Source organism: Ascaphus truei, chromosome 7, assembly GCF_040206685.1.
Source record: "Ascaphus truei isolate aAscTru1 chromosome 7, aAscTru1.hap1, whole genome shotgun sequence".
Classification (NCBI taxonomy): Eukaryota; Metazoa; Chordata; class Amphibia; order Anura; family Ascaphidae; genus Ascaphus; species Ascaphus truei.
The window spans coordinates 21935695-21953014 of record NC_134489.1 but is presented as its reverse complement, the minus strand read 5'-3'; the positions used below and the strand labels follow the sequence as shown (position 1 = coordinate 21953014).

General features: G+C 39.8%; 2 protein-coding genes across 4 annotated transcripts in view; one reads left to right on the top strand and one right to left on the bottom strand.

The window, feature by feature from the left end:
* The window catches only part of LOC142498794 (putative methyltransferase DDB_G0268948), a 142123-nt gene that overhangs the window by 121843 nt on the left and 2960 nt on the right, over positions 1–17320 (bottom strand). For 2 of the 3 annotated variants that reach the window (XM_075607253.1, XM_075607256.1), the window contains exons 2-3: positions 1613–1773; positions 1185–1398 (exon numbers count right to left, since the gene is read on the bottom strand). The exons of the other annotated variant lie outside the window; for it this stretch is intronic. In XM_075607253.1, coding sequence (XP_075463368.1) covers positions 1185–1398; positions 1613–1773 — 375 coding nt within the window. The remainder of the gene's footprint in view (positions 1–1184; positions 1399–1612; positions 1774–17320) is intronic. 3 annotated transcript variants of the gene reach the window in all.
* LOC142498591 (uncharacterized) lies at positions 8028–11307 on the top strand. The gene is made up of 3 exons (XM_075606799.1): positions 8028–8423; positions 9815–9892; positions 10256–11307. The coding sequence occupies exons 1-3, from the start codon at positions 8147–8149 to the stop codon at positions 11305–11307; spliced, it is 1407 nt and encodes a 468-aa protein (XP_075462914.1). The 5' UTR covers positions 8028–8146.

Here is a 17320-nt window from a genome sequence, read left to right as displayed (position 1 = left end):
ATGGGGGGAGAAGAGAGAGGTGAGGGGGAGGAGAACAGAGGTGAGGAAAGAGGGGGAGAAGAGAGGGGGAGAAGATAGAGAGGGTGATATAGAAAGAGGGGGAGGTGCAGGAAAGCAGAAGAGAGAGAGGTGAGGGGGGAAAGAGAGAGTTGAGGGGAGAGAAAGAGGTGGGGGGAGAGGTGAGGTGGGAGAGAGAGGTTAGTGGGGGAGATAAAGAGAGGTGTGAGGTTAGGGGGCAGGTGAGGGGAGGAAAGGGATGAGGGGGGAGAAGTTGGGGGTATGGGGGGAGTGGAGGGGAGGGGGAGAGGTGGGTGAAGGGGTGATGGGGAAGAGAAGTTGGGGGACAGTGATTTTAACTACAAACTAAATAAAAACCAGATAAAAATTACCTTAGCACAAGCTATACAAGTTGTGGAAACAATATTACTTTGTTGCATGTAACAAAGTTACTAGTTAGAACCCACCAGCTTCTGACAGCACTAGCAGCTGTGAGAGAGCCTGCATATGCTGCTGTGCTGTGTGTGAGGAGAGGAAGAGGGATGCAGCTGGAGCTTGGACCAGGAGAGGTATTTACTGTTAGCAGTTTTAAATTTGGCAGTTTTTTTATTTCAAATTCTCAGCGTGCCCCCTGCATCTCTGAAATGTGAATTGGCAAGTTGCCAAAAATTCCGGGCATTACTGAATGAATAATGCCCGGAATTCTAACCAATCAAAGAGCAGGGATTTCAATAATGCCCAGAATTGTACAGCTTTAGCCTATTATTAGAGTTAATTTGACAGAGGAATCCATTTAGCTGAATCACTCTGAGGAAGAGTCTTATGTTCTTTAGTAAATGTAAGAGTTACAACCCTTATTTAAGCAGTTGTCCATTCTAGATTACATTCATGTAAATGTAACAGAAATAACGTATATCTCTGTACTTGGTTAAGTGAGTCAGAGGGTTCCTTCCGTTTTCATAGTTATCCTTAACAAATCTGTGTTATAAATCAAAGGGAATTGACTAAGGGGGTTTTACATTCCTCTCGCTAACCACTGAACACCAAGTACGGCAATGTCTCATTCACCATGTAGTACTGTTAAAAGTACATTTCTCATTAAAGTCAGTAAAAAACAAATACAATGAGGATTTGCAAAACCTGAAACAAATGATATAAAGGAACCAGAACAGATAGTCTCCAACCACCTCAGTAATGATGGCTGTCAGTGTCTCAGAGACGTCCTGATATTGAATCTCAAATATTGGGATGAAAGCATGCAAGGCCAGACAGCCACCAGGCTTCAGCACTCGAGCTGCTTCCTGCATGAATTTGTCTATGATGAACCAATGAGCAGCAAGCCCTGCAAACACTAAGTCCACAGAGGCATCTTTCAGTGGCATCTCCTCAGCTGGTGATGTGCTGCAGAGAGAAATGACCCACTGTAAAAGGTGAAACTTGGAACAATAATTAGCGCAGAGGCGTGCATCTTACAGCACAAGAATAATAAAGGTTGTCACACAAATAACTATATAACATTCATGGAGCTACTTGTAGAGAAACTCATTGTTGTGATGATAAAGGCCGCTGTAAACAAGTCGCTGGGTACAAATAAAAGACATATGAGAGGACTCACTGGTATAAGACATTCTTCTCTGAAGTGGATCTTCTGGCCTTGTTTAACTGAGACTCACTGATGTCTAGTCCAATCACCTTTTCAAAATGGGGGGCCACTGGTCGAGTGTATCTCCCTGTCCCACAGCCAACATCCACTGCCAGCTCAAATGGTTTCCCTTTCTGGAATACAGAGAATGTAAAATGGGACATCTAGTGAGGTGGGAGTAGAGTCTGTAACTCGTGAACCTTAATGCACTAAGCTCCGTTATGCCATTTTACGTGAGGTTAGCCTCAGTTAACCTCAATGCTAATGGGGTATTAACTAAAATCAGTAACATAATGTTCAGCCTGCTCGAAACACATTGGGATATTTTAACAAACAAGTCAGAAAAAGTAAAAAATATTGCAGTTATAAAACCTGGAGACACAAAAAGAATATACTGCTCACTGATGATAGTTTCTGTAGTTTGTAATTATGAGTTGCGCCCACAAATACCTAGATTGGCATTGGGTGCATCAGATGAGCTGAATAAAGTATTTATCCGAAATTAGAGGGAAAGGTGTGTTGTCACCCTCTCTCTAGCTAGAAGCTCATTGGTAGATGCACTCCGGGACTATTAAAACATAACATTTAATAGGTATAATGCTAAAAAAAAGTCTACACATAAAAGATATATAATGATGAATATGTGTGTGGTGTAATAAAAATAGGGTGGGAGTGGGACAGGAGTGGTAAGGTTGAACTAAAGGTGTAATGCAAAATAGTTGCTGATTACCACATTATATAATAGGAGGTAAATATGCAAAATAACCACCTAAAGGGACCTATCTCATGATAGAGTAACTGAACCTAGTGAGTGCCTCTACAATGATGTTACTAGTATAAAGCCTGCTGGTGCTGTAATAGAATGTAATCGCTGGCACAGCATACCCATCAAACCAACCTATGATTGCTGTACGTGGAACCAACCAGCTAATTCTAATATGAGATGGTCCAAAACAGATGTTGAAGTAATAACAGACCTGGGTTCGACATAAGGATTAGCCTAACCCTGGTTCAACTCTAACCTATAGATTGATCTAACTCCTAACTACTGAATGGTGGAGATCATAGTACATACAGGTAAAGTTCAACACAATCACAGGTTGGTGGTATGTGGATTGAGCCTGTGCAGGACAACATCTACAGTATACACTAGAAATGGTATAGTACATCAAAATCTACCTACAAATAGAATATCCATTAACGTGTATAGTGAGGTGCTCTGTATAATGTAAAGATTGCTGCTATTTACTGTAGCTGAATTAGTAGCGGGACAATCCCTTCTCAGCAATAATATAGTGCGGATTAATGGTATCCACAACCCTAATGTATGATAGTAATATATCCACAGGGAAGTATAGCGTAATGCTAGCTATATGTTCACCGCTACATATATGGTACAGCACAGAATGGTAAACAGCGTGAAACCAGATTAAATATGGTCGGCAGCAGTGTGGAACTAATAGGCCATCAGCAGAATGTATACAGAGAATGCACACGGCGGTGCCAGATAAGATGGAAAACTCTGTAGGCACGAAATTGCCGAACATCACACAGCAAGCTTGTAGCAGCCTCCTGAGGGATACAGTTACCAATGGTACACAGCTCCCTGTCAGGGGACCAAGAAGTGGGGTTGGCCCCTTTTTTGGTAAGGGCGGTAATGGGAGAGACTGTGGTAGAAAAATTGCGAATGAATTTCCGGTAATAATTCAAAAACCCGAGGAAGCGTTGAATTGCTTTCAGGGAATTAAGTTGCGGCCAGTCCAGAATTGCTTTCAATTTCTCCGGATCCATGGTGAAGCCTTTATCAGAAATGATATAGCCCAGAAAGGCTGGGGAATATTGGGGGAAGAGACACTTCTCCATCTTAGCATAGAGCTTGTTTGCGCGAAGACGAGAAAGGACCACCCTGGTGTGGCGGATATGCTCCTCTAGGTTTTTGGAAAAAATAAGTATGTCATCCAAGTATACTATGACGAACATATCCAGAACATCCCGAAAGACCTAATTCATGGACTCCTGGTATACGGCCGGGGCATTACTGAGGCCAAACGGCATCACGAGATATTCATAATGGCCGCTGCGTGTATTGAAAGCGGTTTTCCACTCGTCATCTTCCCTGGATATGAATCAGATTGTACGCCCCTCTGAGGTCGAGTTTGGAGAATATAGTGGCTCCTTGTAGCCGATCGAATAGCTCCGAGATTATTGGAATGGGGTACCGGTTCTTAATTGTGATCTTGTTGAGACCCCGGAAATCAATACAAGGTCTTAATGAGCCATCTTTTTTTTTCACGAAAAAGAACCCAGCCCCGGCTGGGGAGGTGGAATTCCGGATAAAACCTCTTTTGAGATTTTTTTGGATATAAGATGACATAGCCTTGGTCTCAGGCACGGAAAGGGGGTAAGATTTAGACTTGGAAGTGTGGCTCTGGGAATTAGTTCTATGGGGCAGTCAAACGAGCAATGTGGCGATAGAACCTCAGCCTGGGTCTTATTAAAGACATCCTTGAAATCGTAGTAAACACCAGGAAGAGTGGAGAGAGACGGGACAGACGTCTCAACGCCGGCGAGGGTTGTCACTGAGAGTTTCCCTGAATCCTTCACCGAGGAACCCCACTCGATAGGCAATTTGTCCATCCAATCAACACACGGATTGTGCAGCTGGAGTCAGGGTAATTCCAGAATGACCTGGACCGTGGGCAAGTGAAAGACGCCAAAAATAATACGCTCAGTGTGACCATCCGAGGTGGAAAGTGTGAAGGGAACAGTCTTCAGATAGATGAACGCTAGCTGGAGGGGATGGCCGTCTATGGCCTCGAGGCCGATGGTCAAAGGAATCTGGTTCATGAGTGTGAAATCCTGGTCCATAAAGTTACCAAACATACAGGACACCTACAAGCTCATATTGAACCCCCAAAATAACCACAACATATATATACGCATATAAGTGTCACAGAGGAGTGCTACTGAGCATGGCAATATATATTTAAAACCAGAGACATACCATAAAACACAGACAGAGCTCAGTGCACATTCAGTGAAACTTATACACGGTACAGTGCCTAAATATATTTGTATAGATATCTATTAAATAAAATGGTCTTTTAGTTTAACATTTTGGCCAAATTGTTGTAAGCCCCTGAGCCACTACACGGCAGACCACATCTCAAGGGTCCCTAACACTAATATAAATTCTTAATAACCTGTGCATTACCAGGAAGAATGATTTATAATAAATCTGTCAAAATTAGTTGCATAGTTCTAAGTCTGATTGAAGCTTTTATTAACCTGTACATTACCAGAAAAAAAGCACTTATATGCTTATATATATGTTGTGGTTATTTTGGGGGTTCAATATGAGCTGTATGTTTTACAATTCTTGTTCAGCTGGTCTTAGCTGATTGGAGGGTGGCTCCTCCTACCTAGTTTGAAGCTCACCCCCTCCCACTTTTAAATGGTTAACAGCTCACTCCATTGCATCTCGCACTCTCAGGGGAACTTGCTTGCTTGCAGTATGATTGTGACAAATCTAATACAGAGTGCTTTTCCTGGTAATGTACAGGTTAATAAAAGCTTCAATGTACAGTACACACCCTTCATTCACTGATTTATATCCACTAAGGCTGATTATCTTTACATGCCACACTATAACTGGCCCACAATGAAAACATCATACCCTACAGTATGTGAATAAATACAAATCACTAAGAGAAGTTTTGGCTAATATTACTATGATGCCTCTTAAAAAAAAATATATATATAAAGTGTATATATAGATGAGTATGCAAAGTTTGTTGCACCTCCTCTTTGCTCAAACAGCGATGTTAGAGATGCTTCTCAGTGACTTGTATTTATTCACATACTGAAGGGTGCGTTGTTCCCTCTGTGTGACAAAGACTAGTGATCCCATATATGAGGGACAGTTGTAGTGTGGCATGTAAAGATAATCAGCTTTAGTGGATATAAATCAGTGAATGAAGGGAGTGTACTGTACATAAACCCTTCATTTAGTCCATTTAGGGACATGGTATGTATATGGTATATCCACCGAGATTCCCTCAATAGGAGTTTTTTTTATCCCATTTACCTCTACTGATATTTGGCATGATCTGATCTATTCCCGTAAAAATTAGGGCTTTGGCATCTCCATGTTGATCTCTGATGTGACACGAGATCGAGGTATCCAATTCATTCCTGATACACCCTATGCGTTCAAGTATAAATTTCCACAGCTGTTAGGCAACATACTTGAGTCCACATATGCATGTCGCTAGGTATATCACACCATTAGCCCATGGTTATCGAGTAATTGGGCTTCTAAGGGGGTAATATATTTTAAAATGTATAAAAGATAATTGAAATAACTTTTTTCATGTATTGAAGGGATAAAAGTATTGTCACATTATTTTAATTTAACATAGCATTATCCTGAAGTAACATGACATTACCTTAATGCCCATGAGCCTAGTAACAACTGCTGTTTTTGTTTATCTTTATGGATATGTTGTTAACTCAAGAAACACAGTACAATGTTCAATGTTCAAAGCATATAATACAAAGAAATACCACAGGAAAGTCTCCCTATTTGGCGCACCATAGATGATTTGTGAAATTAAGTTAAAACATAACATTTAATAATGACCAATATAAAATAACCGCTTGTAATAATAAGTAGACCAAACTTAGGTTAAAAAAAAACAGTTCTAGGCGTCAACTATACAGTATATACCTGGCGGGTAATGAACAAGGGATGAAAAACATCTCATGAAAAACAACCTACTCTGGCTGGATACCTGCAATCAAGGTTTCAAAGGTGTACCAAAATCACCTGCTCAGGTGAGTATATGAAACAACTAGTCCCAGTATAAATACATTGCACAGAGAACAAAGTAAGTATGTCTTTAAGAGAGTCAAGTTGCACTAAATGTCTACAGCAAAACAACAGACCTAATCATTCATAGGTTTAAACACACATCTTAAGTTAATGTGTCACATATTGTAGAACATTGCTTTAAGGATTTGAACACTAAGGGCCTCATGCAGTAAGCGACGATTATGTGAAATCGGCAAGCTTATCGATTAGTCATGTTATTGGCGTTTTTCCCTCTCCGTATGCAGTAAGTGCCGAATACATGCAAAATCAACCAGAAAACAAATCCGCCCACTCTCACGATGATGAGCCGATCACACACAGGTGTATCGGCGTGCGTGGCGGGGTGCTGTTAGGTTGCACAATCACAAATCTTGCTGAATCAGGCGAAACAAGCATGTTTTTGATTGCGCGCCATATTTAAAGGCAACGTGTACTGCTAATCATTCTCTGTGTTGTTGGGAGTGAGAGAGAGAGAGAGACGCACAGAGCTGGACGATTGAAGATTTGCATATTGACTGAGAGACTTGTTGTGTATTGGGTGAGCTTTGTCCTTTGTTGTTTTGTTTACATCTTTGTCTTGTTTTATATGTGGAAGTGGGTCGTGTGATTGCCTGTACATTTCTTGTCTGTTTTTTGTGAGTGCTGGAAGTATGCCCGCAAAGCGTGGGAAGAGTGATGCTGGTGGGAGTGGGAGTGCTACTCGTGGGAGTACGCGTCGGAGTGAACGTACTGTTCAGGGGAGTGATGTTGCTGGTGCACCGAGTGGTGTTGCTGGGAGTGGGAGTGCTGTTGCTGGGAGTGGGAGTGCTGTTGCTGGGAGTGGGAGTGCTGTTGCTGGGAGTGGGAGTGCTGTTGCTGGGAGTGGGAGTGCTGTTGCTGGGAGTGGGAGTGCTGTTGCTGGGAGTGGGAGTGCTGGTGCTAGGAGTGTGAGTGCTGGTGCTAGGAGTGTGAGTGCTGGTGCTAGGAGTGTGAGTGCTGGTGCTAGGAGTGGGAGTGCTGGTGCTGGGAGTGCTGCTGGTGGCGCAGTTGCTGATGGGGTGTCTGGTGGTGGCGTGCTTGCTGGTGGCCAGCTTTTGGAGGCTCTTCCATTGGAAGAAGGAGAGTCCAGTCAGCACCAGCCAAGCTCTGACCCTAAACCTGCTCGGAAAAAACGTGTGGAGAAGCCACGTAATCCTCGCTTCAATGACCAGGAAAATAGGGCTCTTGTCACTGGCATTCTGGAGCACTATGACAGTCTCTATGGACATTTAGTAGGTAAGTGTAACTTTACATTTATTATTCAAATACATGTGATCCTAGGTCATCTGAGTTTTGTTCATATGCAAATATGGGTACACAATATCTTTCTATGTTCATTAGTGTGGAAACACAGCTTTTTATCATGCCTTACAAGGACAAATAAACACAGGCGGTCAATTTGCCAGAACTGCATACAATATGAATGCAACCTTGCTTACATGTATAGGTTTAGTAGTGAATGCTCATGTGCTGCACATATTACACATAAAACAGCATGTTTGCTATCTCTTGGAACAGCTAGCAGTGTAGGAAACTGGTGCTTATATTATTATTAATTTACCTCATATCTTTTATATGTTTTTCAAGGGCGGACAAGTGCAGCAAGCAAAAAAGAAATGTGGGACACAATAGTCATTGGTGTCAATGCCTGTGGGAATAGTGTCAGGGACAAGTATCATTGTCGGAAAAGATTTGATGATATTAGGTCCAAATTGAAAAAGAAAATACAAGACCAACGCGTGCATGCTACTGGCACTGGAGGTGGGCCCACACCACAACGTCTCATATTGACTCCATTGGAGGAGCTGCTTCGGCCAAAATTACTTACCGTCGTCGTGGAAGGCTTGGCTGGTGACCGTGACATTGGAATTTATCCGTCACAATTTCCAGCAGGTGATAAATATTACTGTACTAGGCGTGTCGTTGCTTACAGTTATTTTGCATATTTACACTGCTTTTTATACTGTCTTCACAATATAAGCATACCTGCATCTATATATGTATATGTCTGATTCTGTATATATATATCTCAAAATAGACATATATGTAGTAGTCCTACTAAAAGCAGTAACTAATATAGCACGTGCCATTGCGTGCTCATTTACATGTGAATTCCCAAAATGCATAGCTGCAGTGGAAGCAATTGATGGTGGGCGAAGATGGGGAACAACAGGGTAGTACACATGTGTAACACATGTTCATGAGAAATTATTAGTAGCTACAGGTACAGAACAGAAATATGTATCATATTATTGTGTATTTTATTGATTTTACTCCGACAAACATGACATTACTGCCTATTTTAAGCATGCATCAAAGAAATTGCATGTAACGGCCTACAAACATCACTGGCACTAACACATCTATAGTTGCTTATGAAAAGGTCCATTTTTGCTTTATGTCATATACAGACAGCATAATGAGGCACACGTATCATATGTTATGTCATTGTTTTCATAACTTAAACACTGCAGATGACTACTTAGCTCATCTACCATTGTGTTAAAGCAGCTGCAATTAATATCTCATCACAGCATACACTTCAACAGAGGGGGTGGGGTTCAGCACACACACTAATTACAGCCTCATTTCACGGTCAACTTAGTTCACACCATTTGCACCTGTTTCAAGTCATTGAAAGGTGTGGCTGATTAGGCTTTTTGGGGAAGGGAATACCTTTCTTACAACCTGAATAGCACAACTGAAGTTAATCACACTCATTTGAAAGCTTAACTCTAGCTACTAAATGCCCCAACAACTCATTACTTATCAAAGCGTACGTCACACATTAGTTCACTCATATCTATAGTTGAACTACTATGAAAGACACATTATCACACACTGCATGTGTTGTCTTGTTGAGTCACAGCCACATTCAGGTGTGCCACATCTTCGATTAATGTACCACACATATCCTCTACCAAAAACAACACTTTTTGCAATATGACCACCTTCATGATAACCATTGTGAATGGTCATCTCATGATAGTTATGTACATTATGATACTGATATCACTACACAACATATGATTTTTATGTACTCATTTAATCTATTTATCCTCACGCATTACTGCAGAAACATAGTATGTTGTATGTTAGGGAACTCAAAAATTCTAAGTACACAGGCATGTACAGTGTTATTACAACTATTTATGTTCACTTTCACACACATTTTCGGTTAAGGAACTGATGTTGTTAGTTAATCATAAATACAGAACATACAATAAGTGTTTGTTCAATATTTACACATGTAAATGTAAAACTTATGTTATTGTTATATATAGTTGCCCCTGGAGGACATGTGTCACCTGAGATGGAACAAGTGTCTTCACCTGGGTCAGCCAGCTCAACACTACTAGAAGGTGAGTGTATCATTTGCTGGCCATATAATATGTGCTCTTCTATATGTTATGTTGTCATGTGCATTATTTGTTTTGCACATCTTCTTTAAATAGGATTACTTAGTGTCAGTGAAAATTAAGTGTAAGGCAACATGTATTGTGTTAGTGATGTTAATTATCATGTAGGACTTCTGAGTTTAGAGCAACTTTTCATTCATTCATATTTCATACTGAGTCCAAACATTATTCGTAAGTCAAGGTAGTTTTTAATGAGGTTATAAAACGTATGCTAACATGTTAGGTGTTACTTAGGACACAGTACAATTACATAGTAACACAGCATACATTAACATGCCATTTAATAATGTGTACATTTCTTTTTAGAACATCATGGTGATGAGGATGATGAGTATGATGAGGATGACGCCACAGAAGAGACTGAAATACAATCATGTGACCATGAAGAGGTGCCAATAGAAACTGTTGTACCGCCAAATCGTCCATCAACTTCCACATACGATGCAATTGTAGCTTCAGAGGGAAAAATAGTGGACGCAGAAAATCGTCGCCATTCAGACATGATGACAGTGCTGGAAAGGATGATTGGACTGCAGGAAGAAACAGTATCACAATTGGCACATCTCCACAGAGTCTTCATTGAAGTGCCTAAACAGTTGCAAAAAATCAACACCTCATTCGAAGCATTAGTTGTTCAGCAAACACAAGCTAATTACTGGAGAATGACTAATGTACCACAATTCAACACCTCCCAGCCAGGATCTGTTCATGCAGGTCAGTTTTCACCACATTCATCTGATATTCATTCACCAGGCCCAAATGTTACCGGTCAAGTAGCAGACATTGCTGTGCAGGTTCCTGATGACATCCTACCGCTGCCATCTGTACAAATTCAGCAGCAGACACCTACAAAGGAGGCGACAAAAACAAAACAAGACACACATGAAACAGACCAACCATCACTTGTGCAGTGTCTACCAACTTGCTCACATGTGTCACTGGGCATAAGCCCTGTCCGTGAACAGTCACTACCCAAAAGCCCTGTAGGTGAGTCGCTGCCCAAAAGCCCTGTAGGTGAATCGCTGCCCAAAAGCCCTGTAGGTGAGTCGCTGCCCAAAAGCCCTGTAGGTGAATCGCTGCCCAAAAGCCCTGTAGGTGAATCGCTGCCCAAAAGCCCTGTAGGTGAATCACTGCCCAAAAGCCCTGTAGGTGAGTCACTGGCCACAAGCCCTGTAGGTGAGTCACTGGCCACAAGCCCCGTAGGTGAACAGTCACTGGCCACAAGCCCTGCCTGTGAAGTGCCAGAGGCCACTCAAAGTGGCTCTGTTGTGCCTAAAGTTGGTGGCAAAAGAAAAAGGAAAATTCAAGAGACAACAAGCAGGCCTGTTACTCGCTCGCAAAAGGAACAAAAAAAATAAATGTTATAATTCAGAAAATATGTCTTTGGCCTTGTTTTGTTGACTTCAGATTATCTAATTACTATTGTATGTATGCTGAAGACTGTGTTGTTTCCAAACTTTCAACTATGTTCTTGTACACGTGAAGTTTTGGAAATGTTAACACTCATAATTAATTGTGTTATAAATATTTATGTTGTAATCGTCTGTTCAGTAATGGTCCACCAGGAGCCAGTTGCTAAGTTTAGAGAAGCTGCCATTGACTTTGCAGCAAAACATTGCATTTGGGTGTGTTAATTGATGTAAGAATTGCATATGCATATTAGTCACATGCAATTATTAAAACACCTAAGTAAGTGCAAACATCTTTCTTGTACGTGTACAGCAGGATTATGTGTAAATTATTACTTACCTTTGCCTTGCTTGGCCATTGTAATTTTGTCCTTTAATCAGTTGTGTGTTCGTTTCTATAACATCTCAGAATGTATAATAATATATATACACACACACACTGAGTGTGTGAGTGTGTGAGTGTGTGAGTATATATATATATATGTATATATATATATATATATATATATATATATATATATATATATATATATATATATATATATATATAGTACTATATATATATATATATATATAGTACTATATATATATATATATATATATAGTACTATATATATATATATATAGTACTATATATATATATATATATAGTACTATATATATATATATATATATATATATATATATATAGTACTATATAAACTGGTATACACAAACTAATACACTTCATGCTTCCTTGTGAAAACACTATTTTAATAATACAGGCCTAATGTTTGAGAAATATCCTAAGTATGAGACTCTAACAGTATTGTGCTTAAACAAATGTTTATTACTTAATTCAATCATGTTTCTCACCATTTAAATAGGTTTCATACAAGGTATACTTAATGCCATCAATGTTGTGTGTACTCCTGCAATATAAAAAAAAATAAAATATTATATATAAATATATATATATTTTTATAAGAGATATATTTATATATATATATATATATATATATATATATATATATATATATATATATATATATATATATATATATATATATATATACACACGTATTTAAACTCATGTAGACAGGGAGTTAACCAGACTTTCACATACACACAGAAATGTAAGCGGGGAAAAAACATTTCTTTTTGCAGGTGTGTTTTTACTGATATGCCTGGCTAAGAAATATTTTCACACACTGGTCTTTGTTAGTTTTCAAAAAAACACTATGTGAACGCATTCACAGTCTAGGGATGTTTTTCACAAACGAGATAAAAGAAGGAGAAATGTTTCTCCCACAGTCCCATATCACGAACCACAACTGTTAACCCAATTAGACAAACAAATCCAATTGGCGTTTGAAATAAGGAGTCAAAGTAGTTAGTTTTGTTGACCTTGACAAGGAAAAACAGGAGTTTGTTAGCCATTCAGCACATTCATTTTGATGAGCAAATAACACAGACCTGCACACAGCTTTTGTGCTACTCAGACATGGCTGATGAATTCGTTAACAATATTAATCCCCTTTTAGGGTATAAGTACATGATCTGTGAAGCCATCTTGAACAGTCGCGGACAGAAAGCAAGCACACGCCAAATCGATGATTTCATTCGAGCAAAATATCCTTATTACCAAGACCGTAAGCATGCACGGAATTTTAATTCCTCAATAAGATTCACTTTATCAAGTAATGACTTTTTTGAACGTGACCAGGATAAGCTACAACACACCTATGGTTTCTGGAAGATTGCCCCGGAAAAACAATTTCTCCTGAAAGACGGCACTTATATTGTCGTGAAAGGCATATTTATTCCTAATGGCAATAGCAATGTATCCGCTACTACTGATCCGTTTGAATCGATACGTGCTGCAATATCTGCAGCCTCCATTCCTGAAACCCACATTGTACAAGAACAAAAGTACTATGATTATGTACCAAGCCTTTCAGCTGAAATTGCATTGGAATGGGAACCGGAAGAAATGAACCTACCTCCCGACCAATTATTTGAAGAAAGCAGTGGCGATTCCTATGAGCGCATCCTGGAGGAGATATGTGCCATACTGGATTCAGCGGTTGGGTTAAGCGTGGATGAAAATGCCTTGCATTTCTGGAGCGACCAGTTGCAGCCAGGCGAAGAGTTAATTCTAGAAGAATGGTAAATATAACAATCGTTATGCGTTGACTCTGCGTTTAAATTTTTTTTTTTTTTGTAACCACCATTTTCACTTTCAATGCGTGGATACAGCGTAACATTGCAGACTGCATAACATGTAGCGATCACAAACAAATTGTTTCCTAATACAATATAGTAGGACCTGAAAGAGTAGTACACATTGCTGACGGAATAAATATACGTACTTTCCTATCCCTTTAAACATATTAGCAACATTTTACCATTACTCTAACACATACCTGTTTTGTTATCATGCAACATCTACAACATTGAAAACCGGGTCCACCACGTATGACGTGGGACCCTTGTCATGGGCCAAGGCGTCCTTAAAAATGATTAGTGATGTAAGTCCCGCCCCCAAGCGACGTGCGCGCCTCAAAGCCTATTGGCTGTCATGTTTTGTTATAGTAACGGTAACTGCAGTGTGTGATGCGTGCGGCTCAGTGTTTGTAGGCGTACCCTGGGCGTTAGCCGAATGTTAATTGAGTGGGAGGAGTGTTAGCGTGCGTTTCACGCTGGCTTAACATGACGTCACACGTATTGCATTTGCGCATTGTGTTATCGGCCGTGCTTTCTGTTCAAACACGTCTGTTTAAAAAGAATACAGATGTACTCGTTTAGAACGAATGTAGTTTCGTCTTCATTGTATTTGAAATAAAGATGTTATGTTTACTGGTATTTTCAACATGTATTGAACGCACAACGTACGCTTTGTTTTGCGCATGCGCTAACAGTTAGTGGAGCCAAGCGTGAAGTGCGTGCGCACACAAAGATGTGCGCGCACATCTTTCAGTATACAGGCAACGTTCACTTCTTATACATAGTTATGCCTGCTACAAATTTAAAGAAACATTACATACTGATGAACAGTTTTACTTCTAACATATAAGTGACTGACGTGTGTATCTACACAATCATATAGAGCTGCGTAACGCGTTGTCACGGATGCATATCTAGTAAGGTGCCATCTTTGACCATCATGTGTTTGCTGTATTTCAGAGATGTCGGGGAAGATACAATCGGATCAATGTATGATTTCAGAAGAGTCTACCTTTATATGAGATGATTGTGAGGAGGAGCCACCGACTACTATACTACATATGGAACTAATTTTATATTGCTTGCAGCGCTTATTAACAAACAATTAAAAATGTGATACCCTTATGCCTATATTGCATAAGCACTTAATTAACATAATGATGTTGCAAAAGAGTGCCTCATGAATTTTTATTGAGTGTTCTTTAATGACTACTAACATTTTATGACATGGTGTGTTTTATATATAACAACCATTCCCACTCTGCTAACACATTTGTGTATTCTAATATGTAATGGAACGTATGACTGTCGAAACTATGTAACAATAATAATAATAATATGAGCATGTTCATGTATAGGGCTACTAGTTGTACGCAGCGATTTACAGACACATGTTTCAGCCTGAGGTCCCTGGCCCGTGGAACGTACAAATGTTTTTTTGCCGCATGAGGCACAGGGAGATAAAGTGACTTGGCCAAGGTCACAAGGAGCCCACACCGGGAATTGAACCAGACTCCCCTGCTTCAAACTATCAGTGCCAGTGTGTGTCTTTACTCAGTGAGCCACTCCTTCTCCCAATGTAAAGGACACTTACAACCAAGTAGCCATTTATTTTTAAAATCTCTTGTTACATGGGTATGTAGATAAAATGGTTTGGGACTGTAGCAAATAATGTTACTGGCCAGATGTTATGGTCCCCTCCAATGCATGATGTTCTGAATATGACATCACCATCATGTTATGAAGTACGTTTCTGTGTATATTTCATTAACCTAACTAACTATAGTTTACTGTGTTTATTAATCGTTTAGAAATACATAGTATAGTCAATATGATGATATAAGCTACCATAATAAAGCTGGTGTTATCATTTGTCGGTGTTATACATGGATCCTACACCAATTGATAGAGACACAAACAGTTGTCTTAAAAAGTGTGTCTATGCTAGTGATGAATGTGCTCCCGTAAGTAAACAAATAAGTACAGTTATCCCCTTTTCTCCAACCACCTCTATATTACATTAATGGAAATTATAAGGAAACATACATAAAATGTGATGAAATGTGAGTAATCATTTTGTAATACAATGCACATGAAAGCTCAAGAGTAGCTAAATGCATATACATGATACAGAAAGTACATATATGTAACATTTGTGTTTAAACCAATATGTTGGGTTTTTAGTTCCAATAATTATAGGAAGATTGAGGTAGCCACATCTTATGAGAGATGTCAGCAAATATACATACCATGATCAGTCATACTGGAGATATACCTATAATGCAAAGGAACAATATATAAATTGCAAACATTGACATGCCATCTTCAGTACCGTAAACAACACAGCAAAGTGTGTATTTGGTGTTAAATGTACAACACCATGTATATTTCATGACATTCAAAATGTAAATCAGCCTGGTGTACACATCATATGGATGTACATGTTACACTGCACCAATAACATTGTATGTAAGCATACTAGAAGCATGAATGATTATGGGCATAATATGTGTTTTGTCTTAGCATAAGGAATAACACAATGCTAAAATATTATTGCTTTGTTACCCAAGTTGTATTCACATACACACAACTAAAGTACAATTGAAGAGGGATTATATAACCTGTGCAACAATAACATACCGGTGCCACATCCCTTTGTGCACACAGCAGAGAAAAGAAAGGTGTGCAACCCATATTCATCTGTGTCCTAACAGAAGGTTATATAAAGAAACATTATTGTTAATATAACATAATTAAACTATAAAAGTAGTACTAGGAACATATGAGTTTGTACTTACAAGAAAAAAATGAATTGATGAGATTCTGTCGTGTCTGGCCACCACTGGCTGTTTGTTCATTTTCAGCAGCTACATGGGTGGGATGCTCGTCTACCAAAGCCTCAGCTAGGTCTGACTGTACATTGTGCCTGAGTGCAACATTGTGCAAAATGCAACAGGCAAGGATAATATCAGACACTTTTTGAGGCTTGTATAGAAGAGCCCCACCAGTTCTGTCCAGACACCTAAACCTGGTCTTGAGTAGGCTAAATGTCCTCTCTATAACAGATCTTGTAGATATATGGGCTGCATTGTACCTGTCCTCTGCTTCAGTTTGAGGGTTTAGCACCGGAGTCAAGAGCCACGGCCTAATTCCGTATCCTGAGTCACCTATAATGAATGGAGCACACATAAGCTGACATTAGTGATCAAATTGTACAATGCCAACATTCCTAAATCAACATGTGTTTTGTGTTAGAACATGTAAATATGTACTCACCCAGCAGCCAACCAGGTTCAAAATGTCCCTCTTCGAACGCATGGAAGACTGAAGAGTTCCTCAGGATAGAGGAATCGTGACTGGAACCAGGGAACTTGGGTACCACATGCATTATCCTCATCGTGGCATCACATACCACCTGTACATTGAGTGAATGGTAGTGCTTCCGATTGCGGTACACATGCTCACTCTGACTAGGTGCAATCAAAGCAACATGTGTGCAATCGATTGCACCCAGCACAGATGGTATCCCTGCTATATTATAAAAGCCAGTCCTGACTTCCAGCCACTCTGTTGCCTCTGTAGGAAAATGAATATAATTCCTAGCGCGTCTATTGAGTGCATAGAGAAACTGGGTCAAGGCCCGCGAGAATGTAGATTGCGAGACCCCGCCCACTATGCCCACAGTTGTCTGGTATGACGCGGAAGCAAGATAATGTAATGAGCACAGCATTTTAACAAGCCCAGGGACTGCACGACC

What these genes read in the sequence shown, in the direction of transcription:
- LOC142498591 (XM_075606799.1), top strand. Translation starts at nt 8,147, where the DNA reads ATGTGGGACACAATAGTCATTGGTGTCAATGCCTGTGGGAATAGTGTC. An exon ending in TCCGTCACAATTTCCAGCAG is followed by an intron (nt 8,424 to 9,814) that starts GTGATAAATATT and finishes TGTTATATATAG; the next exon opens with TTGCCCCTGGAGGACATGTG. An exon ending in CAGCTCAACACTACTAGAAG is followed by an intron (nt 9,893 to 10,255) that starts GTGAGTGTATCA and finishes ATTTCTTTTTAG; the next exon opens with AACATCATGGTGATGAGGAT.